The sequence below is a fragment of the Numenius arquata genome, chromosome 18 (assembly GCF_964106895.1).
Source record: "Numenius arquata chromosome 18, bNumArq3.hap1.1, whole genome shotgun sequence".
Taxonomy (NCBI): domain Eukaryota; kingdom Metazoa; phylum Chordata; class Aves; order Charadriiformes; family Scolopacidae; genus Numenius; species Numenius arquata.
Genome location: NC_133593.1, coordinates 526,917 through 546,828, shown reverse-complemented (window position 1 = coordinate 546,828; position 19,912 = coordinate 526,917). Strand labels below are relative to the sequence as shown.

The 19,912-nt window shown below is 60.6% G+C and overlaps 1 protein-coding gene across 1 annotated transcript in view; it reads left to right on the top strand.

Annotated features, from left to right (window-relative positions):
• Window positions 1-17,909, top strand: part of HIP1 (huntingtin interacting protein 1) — a 50,954-nt gene extending 33,045 nt beyond the window's left edge. Inside the window, 29 exon segments of the mRNA XM_074160489.1 lie at window positions 507-649; window positions 1,102-1,158; window positions 1,654-1,734; window positions 3,857-3,933; window positions 4,153-4,214; window positions 5,616-5,756; window positions 6,285-6,342; window positions 9,664-9,739; window positions 10,145-10,276; window positions 11,177-11,274; window positions 11,466-11,538; window positions 11,914-12,097; window positions 12,193-12,281; window positions 12,373-12,489; window positions 12,574-12,675; window positions 13,429-13,623; window positions 13,762-13,909; window positions 14,046-14,132; window positions 14,252-14,359; window positions 14,766-14,902; window positions 15,010-15,120; window positions 15,234-15,292; window positions 15,418-15,511; window positions 15,883-15,983; window positions 16,097-16,202; window positions 16,375-16,498; window positions 16,682-16,750; window positions 17,660-17,731; window positions 17,734-17,909. Of these exon segments, the coding sequence (XP_074016590.1) occupies window positions 507-649; window positions 1,102-1,158; window positions 1,654-1,734; window positions 3,857-3,933; window positions 4,153-4,214; window positions 5,616-5,756; window positions 6,285-6,342; window positions 9,664-9,739; window positions 10,145-10,276; window positions 11,177-11,274; window positions 11,466-11,538; window positions 11,914-12,097; window positions 12,193-12,281; window positions 12,373-12,489; window positions 12,574-12,675; window positions 13,429-13,623; window positions 13,762-13,909; window positions 14,046-14,132; window positions 14,252-14,359; window positions 14,766-14,902; window positions 15,010-15,120; window positions 15,234-15,292; window positions 15,418-15,511; window positions 15,883-15,983; window positions 16,097-16,202; window positions 16,375-16,498; window positions 16,682-16,750; window positions 17,660-17,731; window positions 17,734-17,909 (3,077 nt within the window).
• Window positions 17,910-19,912: the final 2,003 nt, after the last annotated feature.

Here is a 19,912-nt window from a genome sequence, read left to right as displayed (position 1 = left end):
CCCTGGGGGGCTCTCAATGATGGTTGGGGTTTTTTCAGCACATCACAGGGTCCCTGCTCAAGCTGGAGCGGCATTTGCTCATCAGTGGATGCCCAGCCTTGTGCTCCTGGCTCCACCATCCCATAGGAGGGCAGGAGGAACAGATGCCCACAGCAGGTTATCTGCCTGGGGTGAGGATGCTTAATCCCCAAAGGTGCTTGTGAGCATGCTGCCACTGAAAGCGGATCTCCAGCATCCCGGCAGGGCAGCCGGGAAGGCTCGGGGGAGGCACAGCCCCAGCCCTGAGCATGCCACAGTGCTCCTGGATCGGTGATATAGGGCTGGATCGGAGGATGTAGGGGACAATGTATGCCACCCTTAAGGACAGTGTGTACCCAGGCTTGGCAGTTTATCAGCTCCCCGCGGTGGCCTGGCTCCTCTCGGCTCTGTGGGTACCAGCTGCTTCGGGGTGGCCACTCTCCATCACCGCCAAGATGGAGAAGAGTGTTTCCTTGACCGGCCGCCACCATGCATCCTGGGCACACACCACGAGAAGGGGGCGCAGACCTTCTGGTCGGTGGTGAACCGGCTGCCGCTGTCGGGCAACGCCGTGCTTTGCTGGAAGTTCTGCCACGTCTTCCACAAACTCCTCCGGGACGGACACTCAAACGTGAGTGCCACCAGCTCGGCTCAGCAGCCGCCCCGGGCCCAATTCCTTTCCACAGTGGGGCAGCTTGGGGCGGTGGGAGATGCTGGCGGGTTAGTGCCCTCCTGGGTGGTGATGGGCGCAGGGACCCCTCCCTGCTCGCTCTGCCAGAGCCTTCCCAGCACTGCTCTGCCCACAGCCCCCCTGCGCTGCAGCCCCCAGCGCCGGAGGAAACCACAGGGCATCAACATCAGTGCAGGAGCCATCAGCAAGGAGCCTCCTGCCCCATGTGTGGATGGGGAAACTGAGGCACACTGGGACTGGCAGTAGTGACACCACCAGCAAGCTGCAGGGTTGGGAACACGTCAAGGCCTCCCATTCCTGACCCCAGTTGCCAGCGCCAAGTTTGGCACCACCTTGGTGGTGCTCTGCCTGCTGCCCATGGTGCCTGCTTATGTTCATCGTTCTTCCTCCAGGTGCTGAAAGACTCGGTGAGATACAAGAACGAGCTGAGCGACATGAGCAGGATGTGGGTAAGCAGCTGATCCCACCAGCCGTTGTGGTGGGGACACCCTGGGGGTCCCTTGGCGGCACCCGGTGCCCCGGCTGGGCCAGGGGGGTGCTGGCTTGGACAGTGATCTTGCCCAGGACGAGCCAGGCTCTGAGGGCTGAGCAGATGGTCAGCCGTGCCTGAGCCGTGACGACCAGGACCTCCCTGGGCTGGGTTTGCTGGTTGTGTTTGATATCCCATCAAAATCAAATGCCTCCTTCCTATTTTATAGCAAAACCCAGTAAAACTCAGCTCTGGTGGTCAAACGCAGCATTGAAATCTGTAGAGAAGGTGATGAGAAGGTCTTGACCAAATCCTTTTGGCACATTTGCTGCAAGCCAGCCTGCAGCCTGTGCGTCAGCAAGGAAGGTTTTGGCTGTGGTTTTGGGGGAGATAAGGGAGGGGTGACTCATGCTGCAAGGGGAGAGGGCTTTTCCACAGCCTGCCCCAGGTCTCCACAGCTTTTTGGTGTCCCCAGGGCCACTTGAGCGAGGGCTACGGACAGCTCTGCAGCATCTACCTCAAACTGCTGAGAACCAAGATGGAGTTTCACACCAAGGTGAGCATTTCCTGTCCCCGCGACCACAGCAAGGGGTGGGTGATGGCGCACTGGGGCAAAAGCAGTGGCAGTGCTACGGTGCAGGACAGGGGCTGGCAGAGCCCTCCCGGAGCTCTCACCCCTGAGGGTCCTCTCCTCTGTCATGGCCAATCTGCCACCTCATGCAATATGTCCTAGGCTGCCAGGGTCCATCCTTAGCCTGGATAAAAGGTGGCCCAAGGATCAGTGCCTCAGGGATGGACAGTTTCATGGTGGATCAGGGCTCCTTGGAGGCACCTAGGCCGGGCTGGGAGTTGGAGGGCTACAAGAAGCAGTAAGAGACACTCAGAGTTGGGGTGTCCATCCATTCCCAGGTATCCTAAATGGGCAGAGGTGGAAGAGGCCATGGAGTTCTGGAGTGGGGAGGGCTTGTTGGGGCCATGCCATGCCGCACCATAGGAGACAGCACAGGCAGGGCAGGTGTAAATCACCCCTAAAACCCTGCAGCAGAGCTTGGCTTTTCTGTGTCACCATGAATTGAGGGAGGGAAGCTGGGGATTTGGGCTGGGGGGATGTCCCCGTTGGTGCATGGAGAAGGATGAGCGGCAACCCCTGCTCCGAATGGTGTGCAAGTGTGGAGGATTATTTGCCATGGTCAGCAAAGGAGAAATGAAATAGATGTGTATGGAAGTGTACCTTTGATTGAGACTGAAGTTTGGATGTAAGGCACTAATGCTTTCTGAAACAGGTTTTTATAAGGGCAGGAAAAATGGAGTGGGAGTGACAAGTCAGCCTCAAAATTCAAGAATGGTGGGGAAATAATGATTAACTTAACCTGAGCGCCACTGAGCCTGCACAACTTAATTCTTCTCAGCAGAACTTTAACAGAGTCACAGGTTTAAGGTTTCTTCATGAGCACCCAGTTCATCGCAGACCATAAATCTCACCTAAGATTTACCAGGAAAATCAGGATGAGGTAGCACAGAACAAACCTCTTGGTCCCCAGCAGCCTCAGTGCTCCCAGGGCTTCTGCCCTCCGTCGCCTGCCCCACTTGGTAAACTTCACTGTGCACGGGATGCTGCAGGCTCAGTCCTGGATGGAGTCAGCATGGTGTCCCATCCTGTCCCACTCAGTGCTGTCCCCAGCTTGAAGTAATCAGTGCTGGTCACCGAAATCCATTTTTAATCTCCTCCCTTTGGGCTCTTGGGCCATGGGTGCTCCTGGGCACAAGAGCACCCTGGGGAAATCCCATGGCACCATCCTGGATTGGGTTTTTTCCCCATCATCAGGAGCTTGTTTCCAGCCTCCCGAGCAGCGATGCTGGGCAAGTTCCTTCTTTGGGCTGGCCAAAGGATGCCCCGGCTCCAGGTCTGCTCCATGCTGTGCTGGCTGCCAGGGGTCACGGGGAGCATGTGTGATAGAAAGGGAAAAGTGCCCTCTCCTGCCTCAGGAAGCCATGCTCACATCGACAGAGCTTAGTATTTCGGCAGATGGAATAGAATAGAATAGAATAGAATAGAATAGAATAGAATAGAATAGAATAGAATAGAATAGAATCTCCTGCCAAGAGGAGAATGGGAAGTCACGGTGGGCTTGGAAGCCCTGCATGGCTTCGAGCACCCTCTTCCTTGTGGTAACCGCTGTGGCAGGTTTGGTCCCTGCGGTGTTTCCTTCCTTTCCGAGCTCAGCTGGCAAGAGGTGTTTTCTGAAGGCAGGCTGTACCCATCACCCCGGTTTGGTTTGGAGCCATGATGTGACTTTCCCCGAAACACCTGGGCAGCATGAAGAGGCTTTGCCCCCCGGAGCAGATACTGGCTCTTTCCCACCCCCCAGCTCTCGGTGATGCCATGCACAAGCTGGTGGCCCTGTCTCCTCCCTGCTCAGCAGGTTTCTAAGCCCAGGGAGAACTGGCTTTTCTTGCTGGGGAGAACACAGGCACCATGGACTGGGGATGCTGCAGTCACCCAGGGCTCATGTTAGCCCCCTTTCCTCCCCTCATCACTCCCTTGGCACATCCAAAGTGCCGTCCCAGTCTCTTGTGCTGAAGCCACCAGCTAGATGGGCAACCCTGGTGCTCCCAGTGCCCTGGCCAGAGCAGGAGATCCTCTGGAACCCTTTCCCAACTCTTGTTTCCCCACACAGAATCCCCGCTTCCCTGGCAACCTTCAGATGTCCGACCGGCAGCTTGACGAGGCCGGGGAGAACGATGTCAATAATTTGTGAGTGCGGGGCAGGGGCGGGAGGTGAGAGAGTGGGGCAGATGCAGGCAGAGTGGCAGCAGCGTGGCCGAGCCAGGGATAGGACCCTGCACCTTCTCCCCAGCCCTGCCAGGGAGCCGGGCAGACCCCTGGGCAAGGCTTGTCCCTCTGAGGTGGCACCTGGCACGGGTTGAGGTATCCATAAGGATGCTCCCCAACAATCCTCATCCCTTCTCCTAGTTTCCAGCTGACGGTGGAGATGTTTGACTACCTGGAGTGTGAGCTGAACCTCTTCCAGACGGGTAAGCCCCTGTGCTGCCCTGCCAGCAGTCAGGGTGGGGGTCCACGGGGGCTGAGCCAGCTCCGGGCGGGATGTTGCGGGGAGTCGTTGTGTCTCATCTCTTCTTCCGGGCGCTTCACCTGCGTTATTATTAGCTGCAGTCCCTGCGTGCCAGAGTGGTGCTGCCTTGTGGCAGCCCTTTGGCAGCGCCACAGGGCTGGCTGCACCGCACCACCCACTCCCACCTCTGCAACACCCCTTCCACTGCACCGGCTTTGGGCTCTCCTGCTCCAGCAGCCTCCCTGGGCTGAATTTCTTCTGGTCTTAACTGGTGGGCTCACGACAGGTTTTGACTTTTATTAGCAGTGAGCTCAGGCTGCTGCGAGTGTTTGCGGTGGTGCTGGAGCTGGGGGACACATGGGGCACCCCATCATGCTCCTGCACAAGTGGGCAGGAGGGTAAAAAGAAGCCAGTCTCAACCCTCAGCGCTGTCACACACCTCTGCAGGCTCGAGCAGGACTGGGGTTGGGGTACATTACAGCAATTCTGGGGGGAGCCTTCATCTGCAGCAAGCCATGGGCGCTGGTGGGACAGGGTTGTTTGGAGGGAGCTGGAGCAGCACCCTTGTCTTGGGGCTGTGTGCTGGCACAGCAGGATGGGGCTGTGCCGAGAGCCGAGATGCCACGGCCCCATCCCCAGAGCTCACCTGGGAGCTCTCGCTGCTCTGCCCGTTGGAGGGGAGTTGCTGGATGGAGGGAGGTGGAGCTGCCACCTCCAGCTGCCCTGCCAGGCCGCCTGCTGCCCGAGCATGCGCTGAGGGCAGGTGGCCCACAGCTTGTGGCAGACCTGCAAAGCTGGACCATGAAGTGGTCACTGGACACATCGCCAGCAGCCTGGCATCCCATGCTGCAGGCTGCTCCAGCCCTGCCAGAAATGCCTTCGTGCCCTGGTGTTGTGGGGCACATCCTGCACCCCCGGTATGAGATACAGTTCACCGTCACCTGGACAGAGGAGGCTGTGAGGCGCTCCCACCTGCTTCCGGCCCTTTCTGGAGCATCTCCCCACTGGCACACACGGTGCACCCGAATGCCAGTGGGATGGCAGTGGTGGGCACAGCACAGGGGCTGCTCCTCTGGGGCCGGAGCTCTGCCTGGGGACCCAGCAAAGGCTCAGGACCAGGCACCTCCAGCCCATAGTGCCAGGCTGAAGTGTTCCCAGGCTTGTGTGGGAGTCCTGGGTGGGAATTTGCCCTCCCACTGGGCCAGTAAATGACTATGGGGTGGCGGGCTGGGTCCCTGAGGGCCAGCAGGTGTCTTGCTCCGGGTGAATGGCTCTCACTCCAGGTGAAGTTTGCGGACACAACCAACGCAGCGTGGCACCCTGCGGTGCTGCCGGAGCCTGATCCCGTGCTCGTTCCCCACAGTGTTCAGCTCCCTGGACATGTCACGCTCGGTGTCGGTGACGGCAGCGGGGCAGTGCCGCCTGGCCCCACTCATCCAGGTGATCCTGGACTGCAGCCACCTCTACGACTACACTGTCAAGCTGCTCTTCAAGCTCCACTCCTGTGAGTGTCCCCAGCGCCAACTCGGGCTTGGGGGGGATACAGAAGGGGACACGGGGGTACCTACCCTGCTCGGGCTGGGCCGTTTGCCCCTCAGCTCCTTCTCAGCCTTTCTTTGGGGAGCAGAGGGAGTCAGCAGGGCAGGAGACAAGGAGGTGCAAGCTCTGGGAGACTGAGCTGTCCCAGGAAGCCTGCCCTGCTGAACACCCCTTGGCCATGGGGACGGTGCCCACCAGGAGCTCCCCTGGATTTGGACAGGCACTGGTTGCAAAACCTACATCGCCCAGGACCTTGAGTTGTGGTGGAAGCTGCCTGAAGGCCAGCTCACTGCCTTTGCCTGCTCTGGGCAGGGGATGTGATCCTGTCCTGCAGCCGGACCCTGAGCCCGAAGCATTCATACCCTGGGAGAAGGGTGGCCATCTCTGGGAAAAACCCATCCCCATATGGCCATTCCAATTGGGACACCCTGATCCGTGCTTCTTTCCTAGTGTGGAGACACCTGGTGACGTTTCTGCTTGTTGCTTCTTCCAGGTCTGCCGGCAGATACACTGCAGGGCCACCGGGATCGCTTCCTGGAGCAGTTCAGAAAGTAAGTGCCCAGACGCGGGGCTCTGGCTCTCCCCACTGCCAGCGATGCTCCAGGGGCTCCTGGGGCAGAGGGAGCACGGAGGGACACTGGAGACCCCGTGCTGGGACTCAGTGGCCAAGCCATGGAGACGGAGGAAGGGCAGGAGTCAGTCTTGCTTGGGGCTCTGAAATCCAGCCTGCTTCAACCTCTTGGCTTTCCCTGGGGCTTCCTCCAGGACAGCCGCTCCGCTTGACTAATCCACAGCTATTGAATTACTAGATAACGGCATTATTAATTCTAGCGAGGCATTCGGTCGCTGACAGCACATCCGACGATTTAGAACCCTCAAACCCTTTAATTGCGATTTTAAATGCAATTTGCAGTTGACATGCTGAGATGAAACTTTGGGCAGGGGCTGAGAAGCTGAGTGTGGGGCTGCTGGTGGGGACACCTTGGGGACACCTCGGGCTGGGTGTCGCATGAGCAGGGTGCTCAGCACCCTGAGCAGCGATTTCTGCTTGCGATGGGGCTGTTGGCTCCATCAGGAGAGGGATGCTTTGGTAGGAGAAATGGGGGAGGAGGATGCAAGCAGCATATGGAGACACAAGCCCCGGGGGGGACTCAGTCATGGTGCTGGGGGCATAGGACAGGGAAAAGAGATTTTCCTCCCAATTCTGTTGAAATTTTTAAAAAATGCCAGTTTCACAAACCCAAGGGAACTTGTTAAAAGGGGCAGTCAAAGGATAAAACCTTTGGGTGTTGCAAAGCTGAGGAGGGGTCCATGAAGAGCCTTGCAGAGAGCCTGGGTGCCAGGGATGCTGCTGGGTGGTGCAGTGGAGCAGAGGTGGCTTTTGGGTGGGAAAAGCCATCCTTGGGTGAGGAAAGATACAAATGGTAAAGTTCATTTCACCAGTGTCCACATGTCTGTCCCAAATTAAAATACCAATATGAGATTTTAAAGGCAGGAGATATAAGGTGTAGGAGGAGAAAGCCAGAACTGAGTCGTGGTCACCCAGTTACCCATGACCTTGGACACAAGGGTGGCTGTGATGCTGCTGGAGTATTGCCAGTGCCCAGGGCTGAGAAGTGGTGTGGAGCTGGTTGATAAAAAGGGCTTCAGGGAGAGGGGAGGGAGGCAGCGGAGGGGCTGACCCAGCACCTGGCACTGCAGGGAAATGAGGAGTGGGAGATGGTCTTCATGAAAAAGACAGCATGGGATGGGGTGGGTGCTGCTGTGTGGAAGGGCGTTGGGTTCGTGGGAGGCCATGAGCTGCTGAAGGGTGATACTCAGTGGGAGCAAGGACATTTATTTCCAAAAGCTCTGGACAAAAATGCAACTGTCCTGTGAAATGTGGGTGACACCAAGTTGAGAGGGGCAGTCAATACACTGGAGGGAAAGAGTGGCATCCAGAGGGACCTGGACAGGCTGGAGGAGTGGGTCCATATGAACCTCATGAAGCTCAACCAAGCCAAGCACAAGGTCCTGCACCCAGGTCAGGCAATCCCCAGTACCAGCACATACTGTGGGAGGGAGGGAGGGATGGATGGATGGATGGATGGATGGATGGATGGATGGACAGACGGATTGAGAACACCCTGTGTAAAAAGGACTGGGGCATACTGGTAGGTGACAAATGGGACACAAGCTGGCAATGTACGCTTGCAGCCCAGAAAGCCAAGCATCTCCTGCGCTCCATCCCCAGCAGCGTGGCCAGCAGGACAACAGAGGGGATGCTCCCCCTCTGCTCCGCTCTCCTCACACCCCCTGGAGCACTGCCTCCAGCTCCAGCGTCCCCACCACAAGGCAGACGTGGACCTGGTAGAGCCGCTCCACAGGAGGCCACCAACATGGTCCGAGGGCTGGGACACCTCTGCTGCGGACAAAGGCTGAGAGAGTTGGGGTTGTGCAGCCGGGAGAAGAGAGGGCTCCGGAGAGACCTTCCTGCGGCCGCTCAGTACTTAAAGGGGCTTATAGGAAAGAGGGAGAGAGACTTTTGACCAGGGCCTGCAGTGACAGGACAAGGGGCAGCGGTTTTAAACTGAACGAGGGTGGGCTTAGGTTGGACATAGGGAAGAAATGTTGTACCCTGAGGGTGGTGAGAGCCTGGCCCAGGTTGCCCAGAGAAGCTGTGGCTGCCCCATCCCTGGAGGGGTTCAAGGCCAGGTTGGACGGGGCTTGGAGCAACCTGGTCTGGTGGGAGGTGTCCCTGCCCCCTGAAGGTCCCTTTCAACCCAAACCACTCTGTGAGTCCATGGTCCTGACAGATGTGAGGGCAGGTCTCCCCTGGATTAGTAACTGCACAAAGGAGAGGAGACAAATACCAGCAAGTGTCTCGGGGTGATCCCAGCGACGGTGCTAGAACCAGTCCTCTCGCTGTATTTTAAATGAGATCGAAAAAGAGCAAGCAGTGAAGTTCTGTGGCCTCTGGTACACAATTATTTAGGGTAGTCAAAATGAAAACTGGCCACCAAGAGCAGTGGGATGGTGCCACAGCACTGAGGGACAGTTTGATTCAAGGTCACAAACTGCAAACTAGCGCCTGTGGGAAAAACACTAGGCAGGGACGTCAGCAGATGGCAGGGCTGTCCGTGGGCTCTGACCGCCCAAGGCAGGGACCTTGGGGTGGGTATTGACAGCCGCTGAGATACCAGTTGGGATGCCAGGGTGGCTGGAAGCAGGGGGGAGCCACAAGCGGCACATCCAGAAGCTGCCGCTTCTCCCCAAAACTGGAAATTCTGAAGAAGGGTAGCCCTGCTCCTGGGGGAGATGTTCCTGCGGGGAGCTGAGGGATGCTGCAGAGATGCTGCAGATGTGGCCTCCAGACTGAAAGCCCCCAACCCACTCATGGCCAGGACCATAGTGGGTGCAGTGGTGATGTTTTTCAGCTGTCCCTTCAAGCTTTGGCCATGGTGAGGACAGCACAGAGAGGTGGCTCTACCTCGGTGCGACCCAGTGCAGCAATTCTGCTGTGGTTCGTGGTTTCATAGACTCAGAGTGGTTTGGGTTGGATTACCATGTAGTCCAGCCCCTCTGCCATGGGCAGGGACATCTTCCACTAGATTAGATTCCTCAAGATTCCTTCTCTCTGCTTATCAGATCCTGGGTTTATGGCAGGAAGCCTCCAGCAGGCAGTTCTTGCCCAAGGTGGGAGGCTGGCAATGGAGTCTTCTCAGGATCTGCCATGGGTTTAGTGGCAGCACAAACCAACATCCCCTCCGGCACAGCACAGTGGCCTAGTGACACCCTCCTGGAGCCAGGCGATGGGTTGGAGTTACCCTCATTTGGGGTGGGGTGTCTTGTTTGGTCAAGAGCTGTCCCTAACCATTCCCTGCCCCTTGCAGGCTGAAGGACCTCTTCTACCGCTCCAGCAACCTGCAGTACTTCAAGCGGCTGATTCAGATCCCACAGCTGCCGGAGGTGAGAGCCCACAGTCCCTGGTCCCCACACTCGCTGTCCCTGTGGCTGAGGTTGATGGCAGTAGGAAATGTGTGTCCAAAAAGAGTCGCAGGCCACCTTACACAGCTTCCAGGCGCCAGTGGCAATGCAGGGCTTGTGAGCCTGAGGCTCATCCCTGCATCCCTCCCTGCATGGGGTCCTGCAGGATGGAGCTGCCCCTCCAGCCCGGGGCTGGGATCCCCTCGCTCACCAACCCTCAGCCCTTGCCAGGATCCATCCTCATAGGTCCTGGCTCCAGCCCTGTTGGTCCTGCCTCCCTTCCCACGGGTCTGGGCAAACACTGGGGCAGGATTTTGTCCAACTGTGCCCAAACTCTGCAGCAGTGCCAGTTCCCCCCCAGCCAGCCATGCTCCCCTCCCTCCCCAGAACCCTCCCAATTTCCTGCGTGCCTCAGCGCTGTCAGAGCACATCAGCCCCGTGGTGGTCATCCCTGCTGAGGCATCCTCACCCGACAGCGAGCCCATCACAGACCTGGTGGAGATGGACACAGCATCGCAGGTGAGCCACCGCAGCACTGCTCGTGCCCCTTGGGCTGCAGAGAGGGCGGTGGGTGCCCTTTCAACTCCAAGACTAGGGTTATTTCTCCAAAACCATGCCATGGTGGGGGATGAGACAAGAGGATGGCCTTGGACTGGGGAGCAACTTGGAAGCTGGGGAGCATCGCTGGGGGGAAGGTGTGGGTGCTGTGTGTCACATGTGGATGCTGCTAGATCTGAGCCAGAAGAATCATAGAATGGTTTGGGTTGGAAGGGACCTTAGAGATCATCTAGTTCCCACCCCCTGCCCTGGGCAGGGACACCTCCCACTTGACCAGGTTGCTCCAAGCCCCGTCCAACCTGGCCTTGAACCCCTCCAGGGATGGGGCAGCCACAGCTTCTCTGGGCAACCTGGGCCAGTGTGACAGCAAAGAATTTCTTCCTGAGATCTCGTCTAAATCTCCCCTCTTTCAGTTTAAAACTGTTCCCCCTTGTCCTATCACTTCATCTCACGCTGCTTCCATTAGTGGTTTGCTGCCCTCCAGTGATGGTTGGCTGGAGATGTTTGCCTTCCCAGCATCGCCCCTCAGCTCTGTGTGCTTGTGTTAGGTCTTCACTCCCCCTTTCCACCAAGGGTTGCCCTAGGCACTGGGCATCTCGGAAGGGGAAGGGGCATGTGATGGCATGGCTTTGGGGATCTTCCCCTCCACCTCAGGAATTAGGTGGGGATGGACCAGATGTGCTGCATGTTCAACATGTTCAGTGCTCTGGGAGCAGCAAGGGGGATCCAGCCCTGGTGTCCAGGCAGCACGAGCAGGCAGAGCCCTGCTGGCATGTGGGCTGGCTCACCAGGGACATGGAGGGGATGAGGGCTCCCGAGCGGTGGTGGGTTCACTCCAGGTCCGTGCTCCTTTCCCTGCAGAGCCTGTTTGACAATAAGTTTGACGACATCTTCGGCAGCTCTTTCAGCAACGACCCCTTCAACTTCAACAGCCAGAACGGGATGAACAAGGATGACAAGTGAGCAGACCCAGTGATGCCACAAAGGCGACTGGGGGCTCCCTCCCCAACCCAGCACCAAGGCCACCTGCCAGGCTGCCACAGCACAGCAGCTGCGGTGGCACAGGGGATGCACCCTCTCCCAGGATGTGTCCCCACTGCACCAACACAGCTGGTGGCACTGAGGATAGTACTCCATGTCTCCTTCCCAGGGACCGGTTAATTGAGCAGCTTTATGGGGAGATTGCAGCCCTAAAGGAGGAGCTGGAGAACTTCAAGGCCGAGGTAGGTGACAACCATCCAGTGGTGTCACACAGTGAGCACCCGCGTGGCAGTCCAGGGGCAGGATGAGACCCAGCAGCTCACACTGGGAATGTGGCTGGTGGGGTGGTGGACGTGTCTCTGACTGGGCAAGGTGGTCTGTCTGCCTGTCCTACTCTGTTCCCGAGGGCTTCTGCATCCCTGGAACAGACCATATTGGGTGTCACCAGCAGTGCCAGGGGGAGTGTGTCCCATGCCAGCATTCTCAGTACTGCGTCCTGTTGCACTCGGGGCTCTGCGGGGTGCTACCCACGGGGTGGCCACCAGACGGTACCGGCAAGCATTGTCCAGTGCCGGCAGCCACCGAACGGCACCGGAGCTGCCCTGCCGTCCCCGCAGAGCGCCCGGGGCGCGGTGCAGCTGCGCGGCCGCGCCAGTGAGCTGGAGGCCGAGCTGGCCGAGCAGCGGCACCTGAAGCAGCAGGCGCAGGACGAGAGTGAGTTCCTGCGCACGGAGCTGGAGGAGCTGAAGAAGCAGCGGGAGGACACTGAGAAGGCGCAGAGGAGCCTGACAGAGATCGAAAGTGAGCGGGGAGAGCCGGCACCCAGCTTGGGGCGGGGGTGAGCCTTGGGGTGGGGGTCCCGGGTGCTCACCTCGGTGTCCCTGCGTGCATGGCAGGGCGCGCACAGGCCAACGAGCAGCGGTACAGCAAGCTGAAGGAGAAGTACAGTGAGCTGGTGCAGAACCACGCCGACCTGCTGCGGAAGGTGGGCTCTCCAAAAACCCTCCCAGCATCTGGTTTCCCAGCCATGCCCTCCAACACCGGGGGTTGCTGAGCTCCCTCTCTGCTGTCCCCAGAATGCGGAGGTGACCAAGCAGGTGACGGTGGCCAGGCAGGCCCAGGGGGACATGGAGCGGGAGAAGAAGGAGCTGGAGGACTCCTTCCAGCGGGTGAGCGAGCAGGCCCAGAGGAAGGTGAGTGGGGACATGGGGAACAATCCAGGCTGTCAGGGGGGCACTCCCCCATAGGGCACTGTCAATCTGTCTCCTTGCCCCCAGTCTCAGGAGCAGGCAGAGGTGCTAGACACACTGAAGCGGGAGCTGGCAGCCAGCAGACAGGAGCTGCAGGTTCTGCAGGGCACCCTGGAGTCCAGCGCGCAGGTGAGAGCCCGTGAGTGGCCCCCACCAATCCCACCACCGCCCTGGGCAAGGGGGAGGTCTGCCCACTGCCTTGCTGGATGGGCAATGCATGACCCATCCAGCTGTTACCCACCGTTGGCCTGATAACTAGCTCCCTGTCTTCTCCCTCACCACATCTAGATGGCTTTAGCAATCATACCAGGGGGTTTAACGTTCCTAGGTGCAAGAGCATGTGGAACAACAGCCTCCAGCAGCAGGGGTCGTTGAACAAAATCCCTGCACAGGCAGGCAGTGGGCATCTGCCCACTGTAAAACCCAGGCATGCCATCCCATCACAAGTCTTTGGGCTTGCTGCCCTACCAGAGAGTATCTGATGCTTGTGAAGCTGTAGAGGACAGCAGGCATTTCCAGACTTGTTGATGAAGGCAGAAGCTCGCAGGAAAATGGAGCTGCCCGTTCTTGGGGTGGGCAGACGTGCTGCAGCAGGATGGGCATGGGGCAGAGCTGTCTCCAGGGCCAGCAGCCAGCACCCTTCTTTTACTCCTCCATCAGGATAAAAAGAGTGATAATAAAAGTGAATTTTCGCTGATAAAAGTGAAAGGGCTCCCCAGGGAGCCTTGGCCAGCCTGAGCTGAGGCCATCAGTCCTGCAAGGGTGCTGCTGTGCAGCGGGTGATGCAGGGCATGGTCAGAGTGGCATGAGGCTGGACTGTGAGCCCCAAACTGTAGGGTTCTCCTTCAGCACAGCCCCGACTGCTGTTTTGTGCCCACTCAGGTGGGAGCAGAGCAGAGCACCCGCATCGCCGGCCTGGAGCAGGAGAGGGACAGCCTGAGCCGGGCAGCGGAGCGGCATGGGGAGGAGATGGCCACCCTGCGGGCCGAGCTGCAGCAGCTGCGGGACACGCTCAACCGTGAGCAGGAGAGCAGCAAGATGGAGCTGGAGACGCTGCAGACCCAGCTGAGAGAGAAGGTACCCAGGGGTCATCTCAGCGTCCGCCTCCCTGCCGAGCTGCGGGGGATCGGCAGAGCTGGGGGCAGCGGTGTTGGGGTGTGGGGGTGATTGCCAGCTGGTGTGGTGGGGGCCGTGACGCCTGCACTGGCTCGGCAGGAGAGCGAGGAGCAGGCGCTGCAGCAGCACCTGGCCGAGGAGCACTTGGCCCTGCTGCAGGGCACCGCGCGGGAGGCAGAGCGGATGGTGCAGGATGCCCTCGGTCGCCTGGAGGATCCCGCTCACATCGGCTGCACCGGCTCAGCAGGTGAGTTCCCCGGTGCTCGCCAAACCCAGCATTATCCCAGCCCACCGCCATGCAAAGCCTCGTTCCCTGCTGTCCTATGGGTGGCGGAGAGCAGCTCTGCTGCCGTGTTTGAGTCGTGCCTGCTCTCCGCCTGCAGATTGCCTCCTCTCCAGGACACTGGCAGCCTCTGAGTGCGTGGAGCGCCTGCGGGACGCACACAGCAAATACCTTTCCAATCGTGCAGGTGGGAGCCGGCAGCCCCAGGCGGGGGCTGGGCTGGGGGAAAGGGGCAGCTCGGGCACCCATGGGCTGGGTGGGCATTGCCCACTGGGGCTGAGGCTTGTGCCTGCTCTTCCACCACAGCCGTGGGCTCCCTGCTGCCCTGCCTGGCCCTCTTCGCCCATCTCGTCAGTGATACCCTCCTGCAGGGCAGTGCTACCTCCCACGTGGCCCCCATGGAGCCTGCTGACCGTGAGTGCTGCCCCACGGGGCGGGCAAGGGTCAGGGCAGGCAAGGGCTGGAATGGACAGGGTGATGGGGCAGGCAGGATGCCGGGGCAGACAGGGGCCAAGGTGGGCAGGATTCTGGCTGGGCAGGGACCAAGGCAGACGGTACTATTGATGTACTTTAAGGGGACAACTCTGGGGTGGGCAGGATTTTGGGGCGGGCAAGAGCCAGCACAGGCACAATGCTGGGGCAGGCAGGGGTCAAGGTGGGCAGGATGGTGGGGTAGGCAGGGGTCAGGGCAGGCAGGATTCTGGGGCAGGCAGGGGCTGGGGTAGGCAGTGGTTGTAGTGGGCAGGATGCTGGGGCAGGCAGGGGATGGGGGTCTCTGTCCCCATGTGCAGCACCCTCAGCCACTGGTGCTGCCCCGCAGGTCTGCTGGAGATGTGCAAGCAGTGCGGCAGCGAGGCCTTGAGCTACCTCAGCGCCCTGCAAGACCCGGGGACGGTCGAAGGCGCCGACTGCAGCCCGGTGACGACCTGCCTGGGCCGGATCAGCGCCATCGGGGAGGTGGGTGCCCCGGGAGGGCTGGCAGGACAGGGTTGGGCCTGTGGCAGGCACCACTGGAGGGGCTGTGCCACCCCTGGATGGTCCCTTCCATCCCATCCCCTCCCCAGGAGCTGCGGCCCAGGGGGCTGGACGTCAAGCAGGAGGAGCTGGGTGACCTGGTGGACAAGGAGATGGCAGCAACAGCGGCAGCCATTGAAACGGCGTCCGCCCGCATTGAGGTGAGGGTTGCCGTGTGCCATGTGGCACCCATGGGTGTCGTGCCTGCCGGGACCACCGCCATGAGGCCAGGACGGCACGCAGGGCTCAGCACAGCCTCTCCCCCCTCTACCAGGAGATGCTGAGCAAGGCACGGGCTGGTGACACTGGAGTCAAACTGGAAGTGAACGAGAGGTGAGCGGTGGCTGGAGTGAGCTGGGCAGGCGAGAGGGAGCCTGGCGCCACGGGCAGAGCGGCTGCCCCACACCTCTGGGGTCTCCCTGCCTCAAAAGTGGGGCTCAGTGGGGTTTGTCTCGCAGGATCCTGGGCTCCTGCACAGGTCTCATGCAGGCCATCCACATCCTGGTCCTGGCCTCCAAGGACCTCCAGAGAGAGATCGTGGAGAGCGGCCGGGTGAGCCAGGGGCAGGGCTGCAGGCAGGGTGCGGGCAGGGCATGGGGCAGCGGGTGCTTGGCAGCTGGGGGTCACCGCGCGCTGGCTGGGGACGTGCTGCTCTGAGACTTGGCCTGTTGGGGCATCAATGCTGGCTGGCAGGAGCTCCAGCCCCGGGGTCTCACCCTGGCTCTGGTCCCCGGGGTGTCACAGAGGTCCCTGATCTCCCCACATAGGGGACCCCATGACCCCCCGGGTTGAGTGTCCCCAGCTCCCACGCACATCCGAAATGAAACCCTGACTTACTCCGTTCCCCTGAGAGCAGGGGCTTGGGGGTCCCAGGCCCTGCCACTCCCGTCCCTGATGTGTGACTCTGCCTTTCCCACCGGCAGGGTGCAGCGTCTCCCAAGGAGTTTTACGCCAAGAATTCCCGCTGGACTGAGGGTCTCATCTCGGCCTCCAAGGCTGTGGGCTGGGGTGCCACCGTCATGGTGTAAGTGCCACCATCACCAGAGGGGGGAGAGGATGCCAGGGTCCTGCTGTCCCCACAGGGAGGGGACCGGGGGTGGCGGGAGGATGCTCCAGCCCTTTTCTGCCCTCTTGCAGTGATGCTGCCGACCTGGTGGTGCAAGGCAAGGGGACATTTGAGGAGCTGATGGTCTGTTCCCGGGAGATTGCAGCCAGCACGGCCCAGCTGGTGGCAGCCTCCAAGGTAGGAGCCTGACACCCTGGGAGGCTACATCCCCAAGCAGGCAGCAACGAGACTGCTCCCCTGGCTGTGGTTTGGGGCGACCCTGGGGCACCGCGTGGTCACCCTAAAGCAGGGGCTGGTCTTCTGCTCATGGTGCGGGGTGTAAGCACAGCCCTCTTCACTGCTCTGGCAGGTGAAGGCCGACAAAGACAGCGCCAACCTTTGCAAGCTCCAACAAGCCTCCCGCGGAGTCAACCAGGCAACAGCCAGCGTGGTGGCCTCTACCAAAGCCGGGAAGTCACAGGTGGAGGAGAAAGGTAAGCATGGGGCTGCAGGAACCCCGAAACCTCTGCTCTTCATGCTTACTGTCTTCGGTTGGCTCTGCACTGGTGGTCACTGCCTGTGGCTGCCCTTCACTGCCTGCGGGTCCCGTGGCAGTTGCTGGGGGTCCGAGCTGGAGAATGGAGGTTGAGGGGGGCTGGTGGTGTCTTTCTCCGCAGACAGCATGGACTTCTCCAGCATGACGCTCACCCAGATCAAGCGTCAGGAGATGGACTCGCAGGTAAGAAGTTCCCCTGTGTTTTGGGAAACACGCATGGTGGGTGGGGGCACCCCAGGCAGCACCAGCTGGTGGGGAAAGCCCAAGGTGTGAAGGCAACAGATGGATTTGCCCAGGAGCGGCATGCAGTTGGTCCTCGAGCCTTCCCCAATGCTGTCCCCGTCATGGCACAACAGCCCATGACCTCCCCCCTGCCCCTGCGTGCCTGCCCGGCTGCCCCACAGCACCCACCTCCACCTGGCACGGGGCGTTCACCTGCCTGCACAGGCAGTGCCCACCTGAGCTCAGTTCCCTCCCATCGGAGGCCTCCGAGGCCATCGGAGCACTTGTGGGATGTACCTCGGTGGTCTTTGGGCTTGATGTCAGGGAGGTAACAGGTGTGAGAGGGGGGTGCCCAGCCCAGTACAGCTCCATGCTAGCACCCAGGTGCTGTGCCAGCGTGCAGGGTGGCCATGGCATGCATGATGTCCTTCAGGTGCGGGTGCTGGAGCTGGAAAACCAGCTGCAGAAAGAGCGGCAGAAGCTGGGGGAGCTGCGCAAGAAGCACTACGAGCTGGCAGGAGTGGCGGAGGGCTGGGAGGAGGATGGTGAGTGCATTCCAGTCCTAGTCCAGCCAGGAAGCTGCACCAGGAGTGAGTGGGGCAGGGTGGGGAAGCTCTGCCTGCAGTCCAGGCAACGCACGGGCACGGGTTTCACTCCAGCTGGCACAAGTGAAGCCCGGGGATAGTCGGCACCCGTGGGCAAAACCACGGGGCTCTTGACCTGTGCCGGTGGCACCCACATTGCCCCTGGGCAGGGTGCTCGGGTGCTGCTGGGGCTCTGCCGCCCTGCAAAGCCCTGAGGTCCCAGTGGGATGGGGTGCTGGGGTGCACCGCATTTCCCTGCACCCTCTGACCCTCTCCCCTCTCCAGCTGCAGAGTAACCCGCGGCAGAAGCAGCCCGCAGGGGACACCCCCACGGCGGGCTGGGCCCCAGCTCAGTGCAGCCTTTTGGGAAGATCCACATTAAACTGGTGCAAAAGCCACTCCGAAGCACACGTCCTCCGCTTCCCCCCTGCCAAGAGCTGCCTCCAGCGCCGCAGCACCGAGAGCCACCTGGCAAGACCCTGGGGCTGGGGGCGAGGCCTTGCCGGCCTGACACCAGCCGCAAACCGCACGTGTATTTATTAGAGCTGCTTGGGGTTGGGGGGGTCTCCGGGAGGGGGGTCTTTAACCCTTTAGTTTTGTTTTTGCACAGATTTTCGGAACTCTTTGAGCCGGCTCTGGCTGAGCGAGAACGGTCAGGTTTCTTTCGCCTCTCGCTGCTTCTTCAGCCTTAACCTGGTCCCTGGCTCGGCGCAAACATCCCCCCCTGCGAAGGAGCCTGCCGTGGTGCCAAGGGCCCCGGGGGTGCCGCCGGGTTGGGAGCCAGCTTTTGGGGTGCTGCTGGGCTTGGTGCTAGGTGTGCTCCTCCCTCCTGGAGGGGCACCGAGTGCCTTTAGCTGCTGTAGGGTCGGGGGAAGCGTTCCTGTGGGACAATGCAGCCAGTGACACCGGGGTGCCAGCAGCAGCACTGGGAGCAGCCAGCAGTGAGGAGGGAGTGGGGCGGGTGGTGGGAGGGATGCTGCCATGAGCTCCTGTCCCCCATCCCGTGTCCCAAAATGCCCCCTGTCCCCAGAGCTGGCCTGCCCTGCCCCAACAGATCACTGTGTTCATGCCAGCAATAAACCCTCCACAAGGTGCTGGGCGTGGGTTTGGGCAACTGTGGTGCCACCACATAAGCCACCAGCTCCTGGGGACAGGCATGGCTCTAGGGCAGCAGCACAGAGGGTTTTGGGGGGCAGCCAGGGTGCCCTAAAACCAGAGCACCCCAAAGCTAGAGCGAGCAGCTCCTTGTGCCTGCTCACTCCGGGCTGGTGTCACCCATGGGTCCTCGCCACCCTCTTTGGTGCATGGGGGATTGGTGCTGGCATTGCCATGGGCAAGGGTGGCCATGGGGCTGGCACTGGCCGGGGAACCTTTGTGCCTTGGAGCAGGGGGCTCGGAGGGCAGGGGGGTGTCTGCCAGCTCTGGGCTCCCCAGCTCATCTTGCTGCAGTGGGGACGGTGGTGTCAGACCACACAGTAATGTCCCTGTCCCCAACAGCCGCCCCCATGGTCCTGCTGGTGCCCCTTGCAGGATCAGGGTGTCTTTCCCAGCCTGGCAGCGTCACTGCCTGCACCCTGCCTTCAGGCTGCCGCTTCCTGGGGAGGGAGACAGCCAGACCAGCCCCCTCAGAGTGCTGGGGGTGCAGGATTTGGCCTTTCTCCCTTTAGGAAGTGGTGGCATCGCCCAGAGTGGCTGGGCTGTCACCGCGTGCTTTCCCAGTGATGCCCGTTTGCCCTTGGCTGGCACTCAGAGCAGTGGGACCCGCCTGCATCCCCCTGTCCCACTGGCGCATCACCGTGGCCTCACGGCTGCCACCTCGGGTGCAACTGTCCACCATGCAGGGACCTGGTATCCCCATGTCCTCCAGCCAGCTCTGCTGCCAACGCACCCGCTCCGTGCCCCCAGCCTGCCGCAGGGACCTTGGGGACCTTGGGGCTGCCCCCCTGGGGCTCCCACTCTCTCCCCACGCCACGCCGTGGCCGTACTCTGACCCACGCCGGCTCCCCTCCAGATGCAATACCAACCATCCCCTTCCTGCAGGACATGGGGAGCCCCAAAACCCTCCCTGCTCTTTTGAGGGGGGAGGGTCTTGCCTGCACAGGGTACCCCCAACTACCTCAGGCCTCCAGGCTGGGTCGGGGCTGGGGGGGGGGAGAGGGGATTGCGGTGGCAGTGGGGGCTCGGGGATGGCGGTGGCACCACTTGGCCACTACCACTTCTTTTTGTATCTCGGCCGGGTGCTGGCAGGGAGAAATGTCCCCCACGCAGTCCCTGGCACTGGCAGCTGCTGACAGGGCCGGCGGGGGTGCCCCTCTACTGCAGGTTGGGTTGATTATTTTTTTTTTCATTGTATAATAATAATTACTATGTCATGTGTTTTCGATTTTTCAATAAAGCCTTCAGCCCAGCCCTGGTGGCTCCGGGGTGGCTGGCAGGGGACATGTGTCACCACAAGGGCTCTGGGACTCTGCCCTGTTGCTTTGTACCCCCAGAAAAATAGCTTGGGGAGATGCTGTCGAGGTGACCTGGGTGATATCCTGGTGGTG